At 45.5% G+C, this 22,833-nt stretch overlaps 1 protein-coding gene across 3 annotated transcripts in view; it reads left to right on the top strand.

Annotated features, from left to right (window-relative positions):
• The window catches only part of ADCY9 (adenylate cyclase 9), a 201,764-nt gene that overhangs the window by 108,378 nt on the left and 70,553 nt on the right, over positions 1-22,833 (top strand). For all 3 annotated transcript variants that reach the window (XM_037910377.2, XM_037910376.2, XM_037910378.2), the window contains 2 exons: positions 2,360-2,532; positions 20,254-20,358. In XM_037910377.2, the coding sequence (XP_037766305.1) occupies positions 2,360-2,532; positions 20,254-20,358 (278 nt within the window). The remainder of the gene's footprint in view (positions 1-2,359; positions 2,533-20,253; positions 20,359-22,833) is intronic.

Below are 22,833 nucleotides of genomic sequence, written 5' to 3'. Positions count from 1 at the left end.
TATTTTTTCCACACAACGCACGGTCAGTCTGTGGAACTGTGTGCCAGAGGATGTTGTGAAGGGTTCAAAAAAGAACTAGATAAGTTCATGGAGGATAGGCTATTAGCCAGGATGGGCAGGGATTGTGTCCCTAGCTTCTGTTTGCCAGAAGCTGGAAATGGGTGACAGGGGATGGATCATTTGATGATTACGTGTTCTGTTCGTTCCCTCTGGGGCACCTGGCATTGGCCACTGTCAGAAGACAGGATACTGGGCTAGATGGACCTTTAGTCTGACCCAGTATGGCCATTCTTATGTTCTTAGACACCAAATGGAGTGACTATTAAGCCTCTCTTACTTATTTTTAAAATATTTTTTGGACAAAACTAGATAAATGCATGTACCACATACAATTCTTTAAAAATATATACATCTCCAAACACCCAACACTAGAATGGCAAAAACATCAATTGCCAGTGCATCTCTGCCAATTCTCAGCTTATAAATTAGGGTATGTCTACACTGCAATCAGAGGTATGATTGCATCTTAAGTAGGCATACCTGCACTAGCTTTAATCTAGTTAGCATGGCTAGTGAATATGTGGCAGCATAAACCCCATCCTATACTGAAGCCCATGATGCCATGTCTTCACTGCTATTTTTGGCCTTGCTAGTTAGATTTAAGATAGCATAGGTATGCTGCAATCACACTTTCATTTGCAGTGTAGACATACCCCTAGTTAAATCAGTGTAGCTATTGGATGTGGGAGGGAGTTGAGCACCCATCTGTGACCCTAAGAACACTACAGAATTAGGTTAACGCAAGGCAGCTTAGGTCAACTTTATTCTGTAAATGTCTACACTGAAATTTCACTCCTGCTGAGGTAACACGCCCGTTACACCAACTTAATAACTCCACCTCCACGAGCGGTGTAGAATCAATGTCCATGTAGTTAGATCGATGCAGTGTCAGCGTAGACACTGTGTTGCTTACATGAACTGTTACTGGCTTTCAGAAGCTGTCCCACAAAGCCCCACACTGACAGTGAGGACATATGCTGCTAACACAAGGAACAAAGTGTAGACATGCACAAGCGATGTAATTACTGCAGTGGCTATAAGCTGATGTAAATTAGAGCAATTTAATTTTGTAGTGTAGATATGCCCTCAGTATCTATGAAAAGGAGGCCATAGATATTTTGCCAAAGCCCATTGAAGGAGTCAGTTACAGAGCTTGGATTAGAATGATGAAGTTCTTGATTTCTAGTCCCATGCATAGGCCATAGCTTTGCATAAATGAGTACAAGAGGGAGAGCAGAATAAAGTATGCATCCTTCAACCATCTCTACAGTTGTTGCAATTTGTTAGGATTTCCTAGGATCATGTATTTCCAGATACAATAGAAAAATGTAACTCCCGGGGGTGAAAGTAAGTTAGGACATTTACTGGTAGGGGGCCCGAGGCAGCTGTGGCCCCCAGAAGGGGCGGGGCCTCAGGCGGAAGGAGCGGGCCCGCGGGGGTCAGCATCCCCCAGCCAGCCCCTCCAGGCCACCTGGCCTGCACCGCCCGGAGCTCCTGTGTTGATTTAAAGGGCCTGGGGCTCCTTTTAAATCGCCAGCCCCAGGGCAGCTGCTCCCTTTGCCCCCCACCCTTCCGTCGGCAGCCAGGGGGGAGCAAAATGGGCAGGGACATTAAAGCGCTGCAGGGTCCTTGGCCGTGGCAGCGCTTTAATGTTGCTGTGCCCCCCATGGGGCAACGTTAAAGCACTGCCGCAGCAAAGGATGGTCCTTAAAGTGCTGCCGCAGTAGTGCTTTAATGTCCCTGCCCCTTTTTCCTCCCCTCTAGGCAGCCCTGCTGGTACAGACCCTACCAGCAGGGCAGCTGACGGGGGGAAGAAGCAGCGATGTTAAAGCGCTGCCGCAGCACCGCTTTAAGGACAGTCCTTTGCCCTGGCAGTGCTTTAACGTTGCTGCCCCTCCCCCCCCCCCCCCCCCCCCCCCCCCACCCCCTGTCGGCGGCCCTGCCAGTATGGACCCTACCAGCAGGGCCGCTGACAGGGGAGGCAAAAGGGGCAGGGACATTAAAGCGCTGGGTATGGGACGGTGGGCTGGGTATGGGCCGCTGCAGTTTTTACTGGTACGCCGTACCGGCCAGTACCGGCTCACTTTCACCCCTGGTAACTCCCAATACCTTAAAGCTAATATTATCCAAACTTTTGAGGTTTGGGTGCAAATGATAGTTATTTCTACTGTATCACTGAGTCTTGATATTCATCAGGTGTGGAACTCTATTATCCATATTGTATATCTAAGAAATCAAAGAATGAAAAACTAAGAATTGCTTCCATAAGTGACTTTTTAATTGTGTAATTTTTCCATAGGTTTGAAGACTTACCTGATATCTGGTCAGAAAGTGAAGGAGTCCCATTGCAGCTGTTCACAGGCATTGGTTCCTGGTCTGGAGGCAGGAGATGGAACCAAGATACAGGGAGCATCATCAGCTGAGAATATTGGTGACTTGGCAAAGACTCTCAAACACTCAGAGAAACCCAAGGTTAGGGTTGTTGGTTTTTGTTGTTGGGGTTATTTGTTTTGTTTTTTTAATTCAGGCAAAGTATGTTTAGAACCGTAGAGGTATGAAACAAGTATGGGCATAGGCATAAGAGAGGCAGTGATGGGATTCACTTACCAGTGGTGCATCTTGCTGGCCTTCCTGGGGATTAGCTCTGCCAGTTGGTGCACCCTCTTCAGGTGGTGCCTTTCCTGTCTTCCTCTCACCCTGTGGACCCATCTCACTCCAGGAACTGCAGCCTCCTCTTCATGACTCAGCCTCCATATTTTCCCCTTCTGGGGTTACCCAAAATCCTTCTATGCAGACAGTCCCAAGCAGTCTTCTCCTTTGCTGCCCTTATGGTGCCACTTCCCCAGTGACCAGTAGGGGAACTCAGGCCCATTCGCTACATTGGGTTCCAGTACAGGGACCCTCAGCTCAGTAGTTCTGGGCTCTGCCCTCTTAACCCTCACTGATCCTTTGAGAATTGCTTTCTACTCTTCCTGGTTCCCCCGCCGTCCCCCCTTCTCTGGGAGTACCAGCTTCAAACCCGTTCCCTCTTCCCAGGGAGAGACTTCAAACTATCTCCATGCAGCCCCCAAACACTCCTCCTTCCCAGGGAGTCACTGCCCTTTCCCCAAAGCCCTGTCAGGTCTCAGCCCCTGGGCTTTATAGGCCCAGCCTATTCCTACCCAGCTGAGCCTCCTTTAATCAACTCCCTGCTCCTTGGCTACTACTCCATGTGTAGCCTGGGCAGTTAATTTAACCCCTTTTAATCCTGTGTGAGATGCACACCCCATCACAGAGACCTTCTGTTGCTTGCTTGCTTACATGCTTTGTTTATTTTTTATTCAAAACATCAGTTTGGTCTATGAGTAAAGAAAAAAAAATGCAAAGAGATTTATACAAGCACCTGACAAATCAGCCTTGAAGTAACGTGGTTAATTTTCAGATGTGCTGCTGAACAAATAATTTTTAAAATATCTGTAGTTCAGAACAGACAAATTAACAAATTCCTCTTTCAAAAGTCTCAACTGAATGTTAAAAGAAAATATATCTGTGCTTGATATAGGTACTTTGGCACACTCCATTAGCTCATTTCTAACTCCTGGGCTACTACTTTTCTATTCTCTGTTGAGGGATCGGAATACCATTACTCATGCTTCAGACTTGACGCCCTCAAATTCTCTCCTTTCTCAGCTGACACTGGCTCCCTCTCCTGTTTCTTCCTCTTTCTCTCTCTCTCTCCCACAAGAGCCTTCAAATTATGTGCAATCTAGTAATCTAGCATTCTGCTCATGAATATGCAATAGACATCAGGAAACCCAGGGAAGACAATCTCCTGTGCAGCCAATGATTGCAGTGTTGGCCTGCGTGAATTGCTCTCGGTGTCAGTTGCTGTAAAATAGATAAATGTGCTCTGGTAGGCTATGACATTATATTTTACTTAGCTGCTTGCTTTAAAAACTTAGTTCAAGTTATCTAGAGCTAAGGGCAGTAATTTGTATGGATTAATTTCTGAGTATTGAAAATGACAAACATTCTTAAGAAGAAAGAAAAGGTAGCCTGGGAAATGTGGATTCTGTTTATTGTTGCTCTGTATTCTTTCATCTCAAAACTAAACTGATAGAGAACAAATTATTATTCTCTCCTTGCACTTGTGTTGTGGTTCCTCCTAGCCAGCTGATGGAGTTAGACCATTAATGACCAGATCTTCCAGCGTGATATGGCCACTTGGGCTGCACTGCCAGCAGATTGCAGTCATACATAAAACCATAAATTTGTTAGTCTCTAAGGTGCCACAAATACTCCTTTTCTTTTTGTGAATACAGACTAACACGGCTGCTACTCTGAAACCTGTCATAAAACCAGTGTATCTAGCCGTGAGAGCAGCTCCTCAATGCAAAATGCATTCTCCGGTGGAGTAGAGTTGACAGAAAAGCCTTTATGCCACCCCCCATTTAGCTGCTACTGTAAGGGGGGGGGGTGTCACCAGAGCAAGGAGGGCATAGCTGAGGCACCTCTATATCATCTGTATTCCTGGTTATAGTTCTGGCCCCTCAGGTGGCCTAGCTGCCTGCAAAATTTAGAGCAGCTCTCAGGCTACCTCACCTACACCTAGGAGACCACGCCTTCACACAGAGGCCCCAGGATTAAGGCAGTGCAGAGATGAGTTTAGCATATTTCTCTTCCAAACCTGTGTACAGTTTGGTTTATCCCAAGTCTTTTGGTGACATAAAACCCCTCTTTCTATATATTATTTATATACCCATTCACATAACACTAGAAGCAGGGGTCACTCAATGAAATTAATAGGCAACAGGTTTAAAAGACACAAAAAGAAATACTTCTTCACACAACACACAGTTGACCTGTGGAACTTGTTGCCAGGGGATGTTTTGAAGGACAAAACTATAACTGGGTTTAAAAAAAGAATTAGATAAGTTAATGGAGGATAGGTCCATTAATGGCCCAAGATGGTCAGCGATGCAACCCCATGCACGAGGTTGTCCCATAACTTCTGACTGCTAGAACCTAGGACTGGATGGTAAGGAAAGGATCACTCAGTAATTGCTCTGTTCTGTTCATTCTCTCTAAAGCATCTGGCACTGGCTACTGTTGGAAGACAGGATATGAGCTAGACGGCCCATTGGTCTGACCCAGTATGGCCATTCTAACTTTGTTATACTCTCTCTCTCTCTCATATAGTCTGCCTAGCCAGACTTAAGACGTTTTTGTCTCCTACTGTATCTCAGTCTAAGTTGTAGCAGCCAGGCTAGGAAAATCATATTGACTAAAAACCAAGGACAATAAAACAGAGCAAGTATTAGGTTTTCTGTCTGCCATACAATGACAGTGAGACAGAGCGACCACTGAGTGTTATCCGTCTCAGCAGTTTTGTGCTAACAGCTGGAAGGGACAGAATCTAGAGGAGACTAATGAGAGAGGTTCAAAAAATGGAGCTGTTTCAGGCATGAGAGGAGGAGAAAGAACTAAGCAGAGCAATAGAACTGACCTGCCAATGAGAGCAGAGTAGGGGGGGAAAAAGAAGGGACTAAGCAGAGCAATAGAACTGAGCCGCCAAACTGAGGGGACGAATTTGGGCCTGGCTGACTTTGGCACAGAAGTAAAGCCTTAACAGGGAGGAGAATGAAATCACGGAGAGTGCACTACTGAGTGTGCCTGAGACATAGCTTTGAATGTGTTGTCTGTTAGTGCTCTCATCAGAGGTTTTTTTCGTGACTGGAGATACAGTCAGGTGGTTCAGTCAGTTATTTTTACCAGAAAAGTAAGTGATTGCTTAATTTGCCAAGCAAGTCAGAGTAGGCTTTATAGTAAAATAAACTACAATTTAATTACTTGCTACTGCTCCAAACATGATTTGATTTTAGCAGGGAGATGGCTTCTCTCCCATGTGTGTTTGTAGTCTTTCAGGGCCTGGCAATGTAATTTGTAAATCAATCCAACCCTTACTATTTTAAATGCAAAGTGGGCAACATTGGCAGTATGGGACGAGCTGGTAGAAAAATTTTCTTCAGAATGATTTTCTGACTAAAAATGCCTTTTCAGTTTCACTTTTAAGTGAAATTGACACACATTTTCTCAGAAGGCTGCCAAACTGAGATCCCTGGCCTCTCTGCCTTCCCATCTACCTCCCCAGATGAAGGAGCCTGAGAAGCAGAATGCCCCGGCCCACTGGAGCTGGGAGTAAGGCACGGGGGCTGAGAACGCAGGTCTCTCTGCTTCTCTGGCAGCGGGGCTGGAAGGCTCTTCTCAGTTTCACCTGAGAATGGGAAAAGATACCTTGCAGTATGTAAGTTGTTACAGCATTTCAATAGCATCTTACTCGCCTCCCCTCAGTAATAAATACGCTGCAGTTTAAATGCAAAACCTCACAGTGGAGCTAGTTACAGTATAGTGTTATAATTCCAGTTCTGTCAGGAAGTGAGACTTGTACAGAGTTAGGATGGTGAAAGAAAGATGCAGAAAAATTTAACTAAATTTACTGCATATTGCTAGAGCCCTGCAAATCTGCAGATATCCTTGGACCATTTATATGGATTGCAGATTGGATGTGAATACACATTTTGTATCCATGCAGGGCTCTACATAGCAATTACTGAGTCAAGCAGATGACTCTTGTATAAAACATTGTAATCTGCTTACTTATTTTGGTACCAAGTTTTTTATACTGTGTTTTGTTAAGTTTCATATTTTACTATGATTAGAAATCATAAACTACTGTAAAATATATTAGTATCACTTCTCTAACACAAAATTAGGATATGGTTTTACTTGCACTGGTATTAATTGAAAGTTCATTAATCTACTATTCAGAATGTCTAGGACACACACTCACTAAGTATTTATAAATGTTTACAGTTATTAATGAAGTTGATGTTGCTGACTTGCCCACATAGGGGCAGTTCAAATAAACTGCTGTCTGTTTTCAAAAGGTTTGTGCTTCCCTTTTGAGATTTTCTCTTATGATCTAACCCCAGGAACCAGCCATTTGTGGTGATCTCAGTGGCTTATTAGCAAGATTAAACATGGAATAACAGTTATTTGAATCTCAGTGTTAACTAACTTCTGCAATGGATAAAGATATTGTCTAATAATCTGGGCGTGCACAGGGCTTGTTGATCGGTTCGTAATAATCACTTTTCAAAGCCTTTTTGCATTGCATCAATGAAAGTGATGTAAAGACATTCATGATAGTTAAACATAGACCATAACATTCTCTTTTAATAAACCTCCTTAAGAACTGAGACTTCCTGGGGCTTCTGCCTGTGTTGTCATTTGTTGAGGCAACACAGTTCAAGAAGAGGGCAAAATCTGCCTGTTTGCAAATAAGGAAGTTCTGTAAGTAAGACCCTCACCCAAACTCTGTTTCTGGAGAGGAGTAGGCATGATGGCTTACTTGCTGAGAAGTTCGAGAACATCCATCTGAAAAGCAAAGAACTTCATAGGCTTGTTGAACCACTGTGTGGACCAATAGCCGAGGGAATAAGGACCTGGAAGAAACTCCGTGGAGTAACAGTTCTCAGACTTTAAGTCTGAGCGTGCCACATCTAAAACTCAAAAATACTTGACCAGGCTACCAACTCATAATTTCAGTCATTGTTGTAATAGTTTCTTAATCTTGCTTTTTTAAACAAACTGCATACTGCTAAATTGTGGCCTGCATATTGCCAGCAGTATATGTACTATTTGAGAACTGCTGCTATAGAGTGACGAAGAGAAACCATTGTCCTTTCCTAGGCATCTGATGGGTACAGACCCACACCTCTACAAAATGACAAAGATAATTGCCAAATGGCCTTGGATCAAGGGAAGAGGAAGGATGGGGCCTTGCTTAAAGAGAGCTTTCTGAAGGAGTGAGAGGGGAATCCTGAAAACAGGATACAAAATGGCCATAAAAAATTAGAGGTTAAGCCACAAAAATGAGTAGTTGGTATAGTTGGACCAGAGGAAAAAAAACTCCAAAAGATCAAAACACTTCTTTGGGCTCAAAACAAACAGAGAAGGAGGTCCTGGGATATTGGGTTTGAGGAAAGAGTGTTATACACGACTAAAACTGCTTGGTGGTAGCCCTGTCAAGATCTTCTCCAGCACAGTAGGTTGACAAGCCTTGATTTTGTATGCCCAATTTAGCATTCTGTCCCCAAAGGCAGATGTGCATACAGCTGACAGTGATCTGTTGGCAAGTGTGGTGTCATCAAAAGCCACATAGGAACATAACAGTTACTATATTGCGTCAGATTCATGGTCCATCTAGTCCAGTATCATGTCTCCAACAGTGTCCTGCACCACACAGTACAGAGGAAAGTGCAAGAAATTTGCAGAAGGCAGATGTGGGATAATCGTCAATAGTTAAATTGTGTTAAAATCAGAAACGGGGGGTTTGACGGGTTCCCCCCGGGGTGCCACCTGGAACTGGGATACCCCTGAGTCCTCTGACTCACCAGCCTGGGCTCCCTCCTATACTGTGCTGCCGTGACAAGTTGCAAAGCCCTCCAAGCTAGCACTTTCACCAGCATTCATGCAGGCAGGGACGCTCCCAGCTGTAGTTACATGCAGGCTGACCAGCCACCGCATGAACCAACAATAGAGAGGCTACAGCCAAAATAGCCACCAGCTTCCCAGCCTCGTACCCCAGAGCTGTACCATCGTGCCCTAGTCAAAATCCCAACTAATGTCAATTTATTATCCAGTTCGCCTCCCCCTCAATGTGGAGAGGAAATGTAACAGCCTTTGTCCCTTGAGCTAACGTTTCCAAGCACTTCATTCAAAGTCACTATTTTAGATAAAGCAAAAACAAGTTTATTAACTACAGAAGATAGATATTAAGTGATTATAAGTGATAACAAACAGATCAAAGCAGATTACCTAGCAAATAAACAAAAATGTAAAGTAAATTTAACATACTAGATAGATTGGATCTGAATTAGCAGTTCCTCACCCTGACTGCTGGGGTACAAGCAGGCTTGCAGATTCTTAGGGGACAAGCTGCATTTACTTTGCAGCTTGGGATCCCCACCCCCATTCCAAGTTCTTTTTCTTATTAGCTTCTCTCAGGTGTTCAATTGTGGGGGAGTGAAGAACAACAGATGATGTCACTCCCTGTCTTATATAGCTGTCGCCTATGGTGGGACCCCTTTGTCCCAAACTTAGTTTGTGGAAAAAACACTTGGTATCCAAGATGAGTCCAGAGACATGTGGTCTGGTCACATGCCCTTGCAGTGTTATAGCAGCCATTGCTTACAGGCTGGCCAAAACGCCCAAGGAAGGTTAAGCTATTCCACAGTCCATTGTCTTTGATGGGCCACCAGCACCGTCTGAATTCTTCACTGTTGTACTTGAAAAGCTGGCTGTGGGTGTTTTTCAGAGTAAGCCCATTTGAAATACAGATCCCTAATCAATATTTATAACTTCAGATACAAAAATGGTATGTGCATACAAATAGGATAATCATATTCAGCAAATCATAACTTTTCCAATAACACCTTGTACAAAATGCATCACAATTATGCCATTATTATATAATAATAATAATACTACAAGGATGAATATGGGGTGTAGTGTCACGTGGGTTTTTGTATCCAAATTTTGTGTTACTATTAACTGTTATAACACTTTATATTCTTGTTATCCACTGTGACAGGGTCAGGCCAGATGGCTACAGAAGAGTGATAGAATGCAGATATATTAGCCCCAGGTTAAGTAGGTCCCTTTTCCCTGGATAAGGGAACAGGGAAGGTTCCAGAACAATCAGGAACTTTCTGGAAACAATTAAGACAGACAGGCTGATTAGAACACCTGCAGCCAATCAAGAAGCTGCTAGAATCAATTAAGACAGGCTAATCAGGGCACTTGGGTTTTAAAAAGGAGCTCACTCCAGTTTGTGGTGTGCATGCAAGGAGCTGGGAGCAAGAGGCTCAAGAAGCTGAGAGTGAGAAGGCGTACTACTGGAAGACTGAGAAGTACAAGCATTATCAGACATCAGGAGGAAGGTCCTGTGGTGAAAATAAAGCAGGTGTTGGGAGGAGGCCATGGGGAAGTAGCCCAGGGAGTTGTAGCTGTCACGCAGCTGTTACCGGAGCCACTGTAGACAGCTGCATTCCACAGGGCCCTGGGCTGGAACCCGGAGTAGAGGGCGGGTCCGGGTTCCCTCCATCCCCCCAACTCCCTACTTGATACCCGAGGAGTTGAACTGGACTGTGGGTTCCACCAGAGGGGAAGGTCTCTGGTCTATTCCCCAATCCACTAGGTGGATCAGCAGAGACTGCAGGGAATTTTTCTTCTTCCTTTTCCCCATGCTGGCCAGTGATGAGGCTAACTAAGTGAACGGCAGATTTGAGCCACGAAAGTGGCCAAACTGCAGGCTGCCGTGAACCTCTGAGGTGAGCAAATCCGCCAATAAGAGCAGGACCAACCAAGGCAGCGGAGGAACTTTGTCACAACTGGTGTCAGGGGTGGGATTTGGTGTGCACAGCACGGCAGAAGAGGAGGGTGTTGTTTTTAAAAAAAAAAAAAAAAGAAAGAAAGAAAGAAAAAAAAAAAAAAGAGAAGGTTTATTTTTTTCCCACCACAATGGAGGAGGTAATGTGGGCGCTGATACAAGCCACGGCTGCCCAGTAGGAGGCTACCCGTGTTCAGGCAGCTGCCCAACAGGAGGCAGTGCGGCTGCAGCAAGAGACTAATTGCCTGCTGATGGACCAGGCTGTTCAAGACCGTGCTATGTTGCAGGAACTGGTAAACCAGGTAAAGGCCCTTACAGAGCTGAACCACGGCCATGATGGGACAGAAATCATGCGGGCCAGCAATTGGCTGCAGAAAATGACACGAGAGGATGATGTAGAGGCGTACCTCCTGGCCTTTGAGAGGACAGCCCTGTGAGAGGCTTGGTCCCGAGAACAGTGGTCTGGTATCCTCGCCCCATTCCTGTGTAGGGAGGCCCAGAAGGCCTACTATGATTTGCCTGAAGAGGCTGCGGCAGACTATCACCAGCTGAAAGCAGAGATCCTGGCCAGATCTGGGGTAATGACCGCAGTGCAGGCCCAGCGATATCATGAGTGGAGGTACCAGGAAAACAAAACCCTGTGGTCCCAATTATATGACCTCATCCATCTCGCACGAAAGTGGTTACGAACTGAGTCCCGGAGTCCAGAGGAGATACTAGAGGTTCTGGTCATCGACCGCTACGTGAGAGGACTACCGCCAGAACTTCACACCTGGTTAAGCCAGAACGAACCCTCCACCTATGATGAGGTTGTTGCACTGGTAGAGAGGCGAAGGACAGCAAGGGAGCTGACCCGACCAGTTAAGGAAAAGGCACCCCGGGGTTAAACTAGCATCACCAAACCCCAGAGCTCAGGCAGCGGGGCTGCCAGGAGGGCCCAGGTGGAAAAAGAGAGGGGCTGAAAGCCCACCAGAGGCCACAACAAGTCTGAGCACTGAAGAGGAAGAGGATCGTGATGTTAGACTGCCCAAACCAAGAGACTGGGGAATGCCTAGGGCTCCATACAGATATTATGCCTGCAGGGAGTGGGGACACATAGCTGCACGGTGTCCCAATGCCGAGGAGCATATGCAGTGTAACTTGGGGAACTGGGCAGACCCATGCTCCCTCATCCACCTTGTGGGGGTCTCACTAACCCCACATATGTACACCAGACCAGTGAAGCTAAATGGGGTAGAGACCACGGCACTGGTTGATTCAGGGAGTGCTGTCACACTTATCTCGGGAAAGTTCGTAAAGTGTAGTCACCTGCTACAGGCTAAACGTATGGGGATAACATGCTTCCATGGGACAGTTAGTTATGACCCCACCATCCCAGTAAAAATTGAGATCCAAGGGAACACTACTGAGGTAGCAGCAGGTGTAGTCCCTAAACTTCCATGCCCGGTGCTCATAGGGGGGGACTTCCCAGGGTTTGGAGACTTACTCCCAGTAGGAGGATTGGAGAAAGAGGGGACTCCTGAAGTTAGTGAGGCATCCACAGTAGACTGTCAATCCCCAGTCTTCTCTGAAATATCCCCAGATTTGTTTTCCATTCCCAGGCGGGGTAGAAAGACGAAAAGGGAAAGAAGGGCAGCTAAGGCCTTGGGAACCCGAATACTTACCCAAAGCCAGAGGGTCGCTCTCGTAGGTAGGCAGACCCAAGCAACTGAACAGGAGGGAGAAGCACCCGAGTCTGACCCTCACCCTAAAGCCTCTGAACCAGTAGAGGCAACAGAGACTGGCCCCCTAGAACTCGGGCAGATTAGCCCCGGGAGAGGAAATTTTGGATGGGACCAGGCTGAAGACCCAAGGTACGACAACATTAGGAAGGAGGTGATAGAAATAGATGGGGTTCAAAACCCAAGGACAAGGACACTACTTCATAATGAAGAAGGATCTCTTATACTGGGTTGCACCAGTACAGGGACAGAAGGTACAGCAGATCCTAGTACCTCAAAAACACCAGAACACTGTATTAAGTCTTGCCCATAGTCATCTTTTTGGGGGGCATTTGGGGGTAGAGAAGACCCTGGCACAGGTCCTATGACGGTTCTTCTGGCCCAGAGTACATGAAGTACAGAGGTACTGTGTGTTCTGCCCAGAGTGCAGCTGCACAGTCCCTGTCCCCTCTTGAGGGCACCTTTAGTACTCCTTCCCATCATAGAGGACCCCTTTGAGCGAATAGCCATGGACCTGGTGGGATCCCTGGAGGAGGCAGCGCGGGGCCACCAATACATACTTGTTGTTTTGGACTATGCTACTTGCTACCCAGAAGCTGTCCCCTGCAGAACACGGCCTCTAAAATGATAGCCAAAGAGCTGGTGGGGAACTTTGCCGAGTGGGGCTACCAAAGGATATATTAACAGACCGAGGAACCCCATTTATGTCAAAGCTACACTGCTCCATATACATACCGTGAGGACTTCGGTCTATCATACACAGAGCGATGGGCTGGTAGAAAGGTTTAACCGAACCCTCAAGGCTATGATAAGGAAGGTGGTAAGTCGGGATGGGAAGGATTGGGACATCCTACTACCTTACCTTATATTCGCCATCCGGGAGGTACCTCAGGCCTCAACTGGGTTTTCCTCCTTTGAGTTATTATATGGGCGCCAGCCCCGTGGCATATTAGATATCACAAAAGAAATCTGGGAAGAGGAACCCAATGAGGGGAGAAATACAATTGACCATGTGTTGCAGATGCGAGACCGGATAGCCCAAGTCACCCCTATTGTACGGGAACATTTGGAAAAGGCGCAGGAGGCCCAGTGAATCCATTACAATCGCCAGGCAAAAGTCTGACAGTTCCAACCAGGGGATCGGGTGATAGTGTTGGTACCCACAGCAGAAAGCAAGCTTTTGGCCCAATGGCAGGGGCCCTATGAGGTGGTTGAACCCGTGGGGGAAGTAACCTACAAGGTGTGGCAGCCAGGACGCCAAAAATAAGAACAGATTTATCACATTAACTTCTTGAAACCTTGGCACCAGCGAGAGGCATGTGTAGTGGCCCAAGAGGCCCTGATCCAGGGAAATAACCTACATGAGCAGATCAGGATATCCCCTGATCTGACACCGAGCCAGAATAAGGAGGTAACTGAGATGATCAACCGGTACCAGGACGTGTTTTCAACCAAGCTAGGCTGGACCACCGAAGCATATCACCACATTGTCACAGACCCTGGGGCCTACCGGGTCCCCGTGGCAAAAAGGGAGGAGATCAAGGCAGAGGTAAAAAGGATGTTGGAACTGGAAGTCATAGAAGAGTCCCACAGTCAGTGGCCGAGCCCGATTGTGTTGGTGCCCAAACCCAATTGCACCACTAGGTTTTGTAATGACTTTCACCAGCTGAACGAGATATCCAAATTTGATGCATACCCCATACCCCGTATTGATGAGTTAGTTGACTGCCTGGGCAATGCCCGATTTTTGACAACCCTTGATTTAACAAAGGGATACTGGCAGATTCCCCTTGCCAAAGAGGCAAAAGAAAAGATGGCATTCCCGACACCAGAGGGTCTGTTTCAATATACTGTTCTTCCTTTTGGACTGCATGGGGCACCTGGCACCTTCCAGCGTCTTATGGACAAGCTCCTGCAGCCCCATACCAGTTATGCAGCTGCGTACGTAGATGATGTGATTATTCACACCCCCGACTGGGAGACCCACTTGGAAGAGGTGGAAGCGGTACTGGACACGCTAAGACGGGGCGGGCCTCACAGCCAACCCAGCCAAGTGTGCTATAGGGCTAGCTGAGGCTAAATACCTTGGCTACATTGTAGGAAGGGGCATGGTCAAGCCCCAACTAAACAAACTAGAGGCTATCCAAAATTGACCCCTGCCAAATCGGAAAAAGCAAATCCGGGCATTCCTGGGTGTGGTGGGGTACTACCGGCAAGTTATTCCCCATTTTGCTACCAGAGCGAGTCCCCTGACAGACCTGATAAAAGGCCGAGGTCCGGACATGGTGAAGTGGACTGACGCTGCAGAGAATGCATTCATGGATCTCCGGACAGCCCTCTGCAGTAACCCTGTGCTTATATCCCCAGACTTCAACAAAGAATTCATTTTACAAACAGATGCATCTGAAGTAGGATTGGGAGCTGTCGTATCGCAGATGGTCGGAGACGAAGAACACCCAATCCTCTATCTCAGCAGGAAACTCCTCCCAAGAGAGCAGAAGTATGCCATTGTTGAGAGAGCGTGCCTTGCTGTGAAATGGGCCATGGAAACACTACGTTATTACCTGCTGGGACGCCGGTTTACTCTTGTGACCGACCGTGCACCCCTCCAGTGGATGCAGCAAAATAAAGAGAAGAACACAAGGGTGACCAGATGGTTTCTGTCCCTACAACCTTTCCAATTCACCATACAACACCGGGCTGGAAGCCACCATGGCAATGCAGATGGCTTGTCACGGGTACACTGCCTGACGTCCCAGGTTGCCCAACCCCGTGGTGTTGAGCAGAAGGGGGGGATATGTGACAGGGTTGGGCCAGATGGCTACAGGAGAGTGACAGAAGACAGATATATTTGCCCCAGGTTAAATAGGTCCCTTTTCCCTGGGTAAGGTAACAGGGAAGGTCCCAGAACAATCAGGAACTTTCTGGAAACAATTAAGGCAGACAGGCTGATTAGAACACCTACAGCCAATCAAGAAGCTGCTAGAATCAATTAAGACAGGCAGGCTAATCAGGGCACCTGGGTTTTAAAAAGGAGCTCACTCCAGTTTGTGGTGTGCGTGCGAGGACCTGGGAGCAGGAGGCGCAAGAAGCTGAGAGTGAGAAGGCGTACTACTGGAAGACCGAGAAGTTACAAGCATTATCAGACTTCAGTAGGAAGGTCCTCTGGTGAGAATAAAGCAGGTGTTGGGAGGAGGCCATGGGAAGGAGCTCAGGGAGTTGTAGCTGTCATGCAGCTGTTACAGGAGCCACTGTAGACAGCTGCAATCCACAGGGCCCTGGGCTGGAACCCGGAGTAGAGGGTGGGCCCGGGTTCCCTCCATCCCCCCAACTCCCTACTTGATACCCGAGGAGCTGAACTGGACTGTGGGTTCCACCAGAGGGGAAGGTCTCTGGCCTGTTCCCCGATCCACTAGGTGGATCAGCAGAGACTGCGGGGAATTGTTCTTCTTCCTTTTCCCCATGCTGGCCAGTGATGAGGCTAACTGAGTGAACGGCAGATTTGAGCCACAAAAGTGGCCAAACTGCAGGCTGCCATGAACCTCTGAGGTGAGCAAATCCGCCAATAAGTGCAGGACCCACCAAGGCAGAGGAGGAACTTTGTCACACCATATAAATATCCATTCCTTCCTGGAACCTTGTTAAATTTATGACCTCAATGGCATCCTGTGGCAATGAATTCCATAGTCTAATTGCAAAGAATTGTAGAAATATGGGGCTGGAAAGGACCTTGAGAGGTCATCTAGTCCAGCCTCCTGCACTGAGGCAGGACAATGTATACCTAAGCCATCCCTGACAGGTGTTTGTCTGTAGTGTTCTTAAAAACCTGAAATGACAGGGATTCCATAACCTCCCTTGGAAGCCTATGCGAGTGTGTAACTATCCTTATTGTTAGAAAGTTGTTCTTAACATCTAATCTAAATCTCCCTTGCTTCAGATTAAGCCAATTATTTTTTGTCCTGTCTTCAATGGACATGAAGAAAAAGTAATCATTGTTCTCTTTTTTTAAGGCCCTTAACATATTTAAAGAGTGTTATCAGGTCTCCCCACAGTCTTCAAGACTAAACATGCTCCGTTTTTTTAACCTTTCCTCATAGATCAAATTTTCTAAACCTTTTATTGTTTTTGTTGCTCTCCTCTGGACGCTCTCCAATTTATCATTATGTTTGTTAAAGTATGAATACCCAGAACTTGATACAGTACTTCAACTGAGGCCTTACCAATGCTGAGTAGAACAGGACGATTACCTCCCATGTCTTACGGACAAAGTTCCTGTTAGTAAACCCTAGAATGATACTAGCTTTTTTTTGCAATTGGATCACACTGTTGGCTCGTATTCTCTTTGTGATCCACTATAATACCGAGGTCTTTTTCAGCAATACTACCACCTAGACAGTTATTCTCAATTTTGTACTTGTGCGTTTGATTTATTTTCCCGCCTAAGTGTGGTACTTTGCTCTTGTTTTTATTGAATTTAAACTTGTTGATATCAGACCACTTCTGCAATTTGTCAAGTTTGGTGGTTAGGATTAGAATTCAAAAGTGCTTGCAACCTCTCCCACTTGGTATCATCCACAAATTTTATAAACCTACTCTCCACTACATTATCCAAGTCATTAATTCAAATATTTAATAGTACTAGTCCATGGACTGACCCTTTTCGGATCCTGCTTTGTATGTCCACTCAATTTGACAGTGAACCATTGATAATAGCTCTTTGAGTATGGTGTCTCAACCAGTTTTGCACCCATCTTATAGTAATTTCATCTAGATCACATTTCCCTGATTTGCTTTTGAGAATATCATGTGGGCCTGTGTCAAAAGCCTTACTAAAATCAAGATATGTCATGTCTACAGCTTCCACCCATCTGCAAGGCCAGTAACCAGAATGAATGATCTATTCCTTGTTGTTTTCCTTTTTTAAAGATAGGTACTATGTTTGCCTTTCTCCTGTCCTCTGGGACCTCACTCATCCTTCATGAGTTCTCAAAGATAATCACTAATGATTCCGAGATTGTTTCAACTTAAGTACCTGGGGTGCATTTCATCAGAACTTGCTGACTTGAATACAGCTAACTTGCCTAAATATTCTTTAACTTGTTCTTTCCCTATTTTGGCTTGTTTTCCTTCCCCTTTATTAATATTAATTGGGTTGAGTATTCTGAAGCAAAAATAGGAATTAAACACCTCAGCCTTCTTGATATCATCACTAATTAGCTCTCTTTCCCTGCTAAATAGAGGACCTACGCTTTCCTTCTCCTTTTCCTTTCTCCTGCTCTTAATGTATTTATAGAACATCATCTTATTGCCTTTTTTTGTCCCTTGCTAGGAGTATCTCATTTTGTGCCTTAGCCTCTCTGATTTTGTTCCTACCTACTTGTGCAATTCTTTTGTACTCCTCCTTAGCAATTTATCATGTTTCCACTTTTTGTGGGCATCCTTTTTTATTTCCCTCTCCTGACGGAACTATATTGGCTTCTTACAATTCTTCCTATCTTTCCTTGTCATCAGGATAGTTTGATGTTGTGCCTTTAATATTGCATATTAAAAAAAGTGAAAAAGTATTTCCTTTCATCAGTTTTGAATTATCTGCTTTTAAGTTTTGTTGAATGCCCCCTTGTTCTTGTGTTGGGATAGATAAGACTTCTAATCTCATATCTCCTCTCTACTTTTCATTATTTTGTATCCTTTTATCATGTTCTCCCTCCCCTCATTTATCTCCTCTCTTGAGGTAAACAATCCTTTTTTTTCCCCAATCTACACATTAAGGTAGTGGTGGGCAACCTGCGGCCCATCAGGGTAATCTGATTGCGGGCCGCGAGACATTTTGGTGACTCTGACCATCCGCAGGCACGGCCCCCCACAGCTCCCAGTGGCCGCAGTTCGCTGTTATCGGCCAGTGAGGGCTGTGGGGGGCCATGCCTGCGGACGGTCAACGTCAGCAAAATGTCTCCTGGCCTGTAATCAGATTACCCTGATGGGCGCATGCGGCCCGCGCGCTGCAGGTTGCCCAGCACTACATTAAGGCCGTGAGCTGTTCATAATGATGCCCAGATCCTTTACCTGTGCAGATACAGTTATTTAGAACTCTGGAAGGTGTAAGTGTAGTTCAGAATTTTATCATACAAATGTGTATTGCTTTGCATTTATCAACATTGATCTGAATCTGTCATCCTGTTATCCATTCACCTAGTTTGGTTAGGTCTCTCTGAAGTTCCTCACAGTCTTTTCTGGACTTTACTAACCTAAATAACTTTGTGTCATCTGCAGATGTTTCTGCCTCACTGGTCACTCCCTTTTCCATACTGTTGTTAAATATATTAAACAACACTGGACCTAGTTTGAAACAATGGGGGGAGGCACACCATTGATAACCTTTTGCAATGATGAAAACCGACCATTTGTTTCCTGTCTCTTTTTGGTCCAGGACAGTATTTTGCCTTTCACCTCATGACTGCATTGTTTCTTTAGTAGCCTCTTGTGAGGGACCTTTTCTAAATTCTTTTGAAAGTTTAAATGAATTATGTCAATTGTTTCTCATTTATCTGCTATTTTATTGACCTGTTCAAAAACTGTGATACATTAGTGAAACATGATTTTCCTTTGCAGAAAATGAGCTGTTTAGAGCCTATCATATCATGATTTTCCAGATGCTCTTATTCTATTTTTAATTATTGTTTCAATACTGAGTGGGAGGATGAAGCCAGAGAGAGGAGGGAGGCCTTGAGGAAGCGGGGGAGAGGGAATGGTGACTAATCAGTATCCCTGTTTATACAGGATTTCAGCATAATCCAGTTGCTTTCCTGTTGAAGCCTTGACTTTTATATTTTCTTATTTTTGTGATTTTTTTAAACTGTATAGTCTTAACATTGCACTAACAGTTATTTGGCATGTAATTCACAGCACAGATGGCAAAAATGCAGTCCAACACAATATTTCTAATATGTTCCATTGGAGAGCATCCTGTTTATTATCTGTATTCCACCTGCAAGTCCCCTGTCATGATGCTGATCCAGAGTCCACATTAGAGGCAAGGAGTCCTTTAAGAAAAGGCCACTGAGTAGAGAGCCACTTGCACTAACTTATAGGTGACATATTAATACATATTTAACTTTATTTTAGTGTGAAGATGACATACAATACTGTACAGTATATACAGAGTTTTAAATTGTGGACTATGACTTCTACACCAACCAAAACAGGATTTTTAATATCCTTTGTGACAGCTTTGGGGCAGTTCTTTGGATGGAGCCAGACTCCACACAACACAGATTGAGATGGGGGTGAGTGGAGTGCAAAGTTTACCGTTGAACTCTCCCAATCCCAGGGCTGTTGTGTGCAGTCAGTTCCCCAACATAGATTAGAGCAGCCTGAGGGTTGCTTTTACTTATGCTGGCTACAATAACAGCCCTAACGAGCTGAAACTACAACCAAGGATTGTTATGGTTTTAGGTTATCCCAGCCTTGGCCTTTGTACTAGCAGCCCAGGTAGGTGGCAGTGTCTATTTGTATCATTGCATGAGGTGGTAGGGCTTTCTCCAGACGCAGGATGTACTAGCACAACGGAGCTACACCACATTGGAGAATCTGGTTCTGAATGTGCATGGCATGTCTCATTTGTATAAATATGCTACTACCATACATTATAAATTAATTCACAGGGATTAAACACAGTGCATAATAACCTATTATACTCAGTATTTCAGGTAAATATTACCCATAAAACTCTTAAGTAAGAAGAACATCTGGGATTGTTCACTGGCATTCCCCTTTCTGCTCATTGTTTTCAGTTCTGCTGTTTAGTTTTCACTTAACCACACAGCAGTTATTCACAATAGCATTTTGTGGCCTTACGCAGTATCCAGCTAAAGTAGCAGTATGGTTGGACATCCTATCATGCAATTCTTATTGAAAGGGAATCTTGGAATATGGACAGTTTTGAGAGTCTACTTGTGGCAGTGAAAATGAGTCTGTTGTGAAATACATAATGTTCTGATGATATCTGAATATTTCTGTTTTCAATTTTTTGTCTTCTTGCAGACATGTCCTTCATGTAGTGTTACATTTGCTCCCAACAGTGATGTCAGTATAGAGGAAGGAGCTATCCAAAATGGCTGTCAGGAGGAACATAAAAACAATACCAAGGTAACTTAAGCTTTCTCACTCCTGACTCCCCTACATCAGTTTTAATAGCCTCATTTTTGTACTGGGTTCCTCCTCGCTTCAATATAACTGGCAAGAAGGAGAGCCAATTTCAGAATTCAGAATTTTTGGGCACCAAATTTTAGTCATTCTGGCCAAGGTTTTCAAAAGTGACTAGTCATTGTGCATGCCTCAATTTTTTAGTGCCCAACTTGACACTTTAGAGGACATGATTTTCAGAAATTGCTGAGCACCTGACCTCTGAATGTCTGAATCCTTCAGAATATCTCAAGTTGGAAATCCAAAAACTGATGCAGTCAAAATCACTTTTATTAAAATATTTCAACCTATGATGTTCTCTTCTTAGTTACACTTTTGCCTCAAATAATAGCTAGGCACAGCAGAAGCACTGTTGTATTTATTTGGATGAAATATATGACCCAAAGTGTTAACATAACCCAGTCACTCTCCAACATTAAACAGTGTTAAATAAGGGCTGGGTTTTGTATACAGAGAACTCAGCCTGCTTAGTACCATGGCATACACACGATTAAAAATCCTTTTATCCTTTTATCAAAGATAAAGAAAAGAAGGAAGAACACTTAACGCATTGAAATGTGAAGTATTAGTTAAGGCTTTCATTTTAACAGCATCCCTGGTTCTCTTTCACTTAGCTTGAGAGTTTTAGAAGGAAACCCCTTCTTGCTTGACAGTCTCTTAGATGGTATCAAAGATGGTAATAACAGCTCTTGGTTAGAAGAGAAGAAGGTAGTTGAGATGGGCTATAGCTAGTGTTGCTGCTGCTGCTGTTAAAGTTCGATCTCGTTTCATCTCAGGGATGTTTGATATTCAGCTGAAGCTGGTAGGGGTTGGCAATGTCATCTGGATCCCTCTCTGGTCTGGTCTGGTTCAGGTGATCTCTCAGAATCAGAATGATGAAGGCCTGGGGTCCCAGTGTGGGTGGCAGCCATGATGGCAAAGCTCGCCCCAGTAGCCTCTGTCTGTTCTTCCTCTTTTCCCTCTGTCTGTTCTTTTAGGACCCACAGAGGGAATGGTGGGTGGAACAGCCTATTCCACCAATTAGGCCTAAGTTCTGATACACCATTAATTTCCAGACACATTTTCTTGCTTACCTCCCATCATCTTAACACAGTCCTTGAATTATGAATCACAGACATCTTTTAAGTTCAGAAAGGGCAGACTGTGCAGTGAATGCAGTCTGATTTGAGCCTACTGTGTTGGGTCCATTACGCTTGTACTACAACTCCACCATCGCTCACTCTGAGGGAGTTAGAACAGAGTGGCTACAGGAAATTCCGATTCTTCTTCTAGTGCTCGTTCATTCTTCGAGTGCGTGTCCGTGTCAATTCCAATCAAGTGTGTACATGTGCACAGTAGCTGGAAGATTTTTCCCTAGCAGCATCTGTCGGGTTGGCCTGGGCGCCCTCTGGAGTTGCACCCTCATGGTGCTCAATATAAAGCCCTGCCGACCTGCTGCTCCCTCCATTCCTTCTTACCACCAGTGATGGTTAGCCGGAACTTCCCTGTGCTGTTGTCTCGACAAGCGTATTTAGCAGTTTCTTACATTGCTCTCTATTAATTTTTCATTGTTCGTTAATAGTTAGTAGTTCGTTAGTGTTACATAAGTTTCCTTTGAGGGGAGGAGGGGGAATCCCCTCCTACTCTCTCCTGATGCTGGGATATGCCGGGGTCTCCAAGCTTCAAAGCCTGCGAAGCCTGTGGCAAGAGTATGCCCAGAAGTGATCCTCACACCTCGTGTCTAAAGTGTTTAGCAGAGGGCCATCAGAAGGATTGTTGTGTCATTTGTAAGACCTTTTGGTCCAGGGCTTTAAAAGATAGAGAGCAGTGCCTGAAGGTCCTGTTGATGGAGGCAGCACTCTGCCCTCAGTCTGACCTTGGGTCAATGGATCCTGCACCGAGTACCTCCTCCTCGGTGCGGAGTGCTCCGGCATGGTAGGAATGGGCACTGGTGCCAGGTAAGGATAAGGACTCACAGCACCATGCCTGCTCCACTCGTGGCTCACATGCCCCATGCAGGCACCGCTCGTAATCACCGGTGCCACAAAAGAAGAAGAGGCTGGAGAGGGGTCGCTCTCCCCCTTCTAGGCCTAAGGAGCCTGCTACTGTTAGACCCGAGTCAGGCCACACGAGTGCTGCTCCACCGGTGACGGTCGTGTTGACTCCTGCCCGCGTAGAAGGGCGGTTGAGTCCAGACCCTCCTCGCTCGCTGAGGTCGAGCCGTGAGCTGCACCTCCCTTTGACACCAGAGGCGTTTGAAGCAGCCCAAGAACTGCTTCACCTCATGGCACCGTTCTCTCCTCCCAAATGGGACAGGGCTCCTTCAAGGGGAAAGCCCACTATGGTGGCCAGCTGATCTCTGACCCTGGTACGCCATCCCCGGCACCGGAGCAGACCCAGCAACCACGCCGATTCCCGAGCCCTTGGCACGAAAGCACA

The sequence above is a fragment of the Chelonia mydas genome, chromosome 10 (assembly GCF_015237465.2).
Source record: "Chelonia mydas isolate rCheMyd1 chromosome 10, rCheMyd1.pri.v2, whole genome shotgun sequence".
Classification (NCBI taxonomy): Eukaryota; Metazoa; Chordata; order Testudines; family Cheloniidae; genus Chelonia; species Chelonia mydas.
Note: the sequence above shows the minus strand (reverse complement) of the source record. Positions and strands in the feature narration are given on the sequence as shown.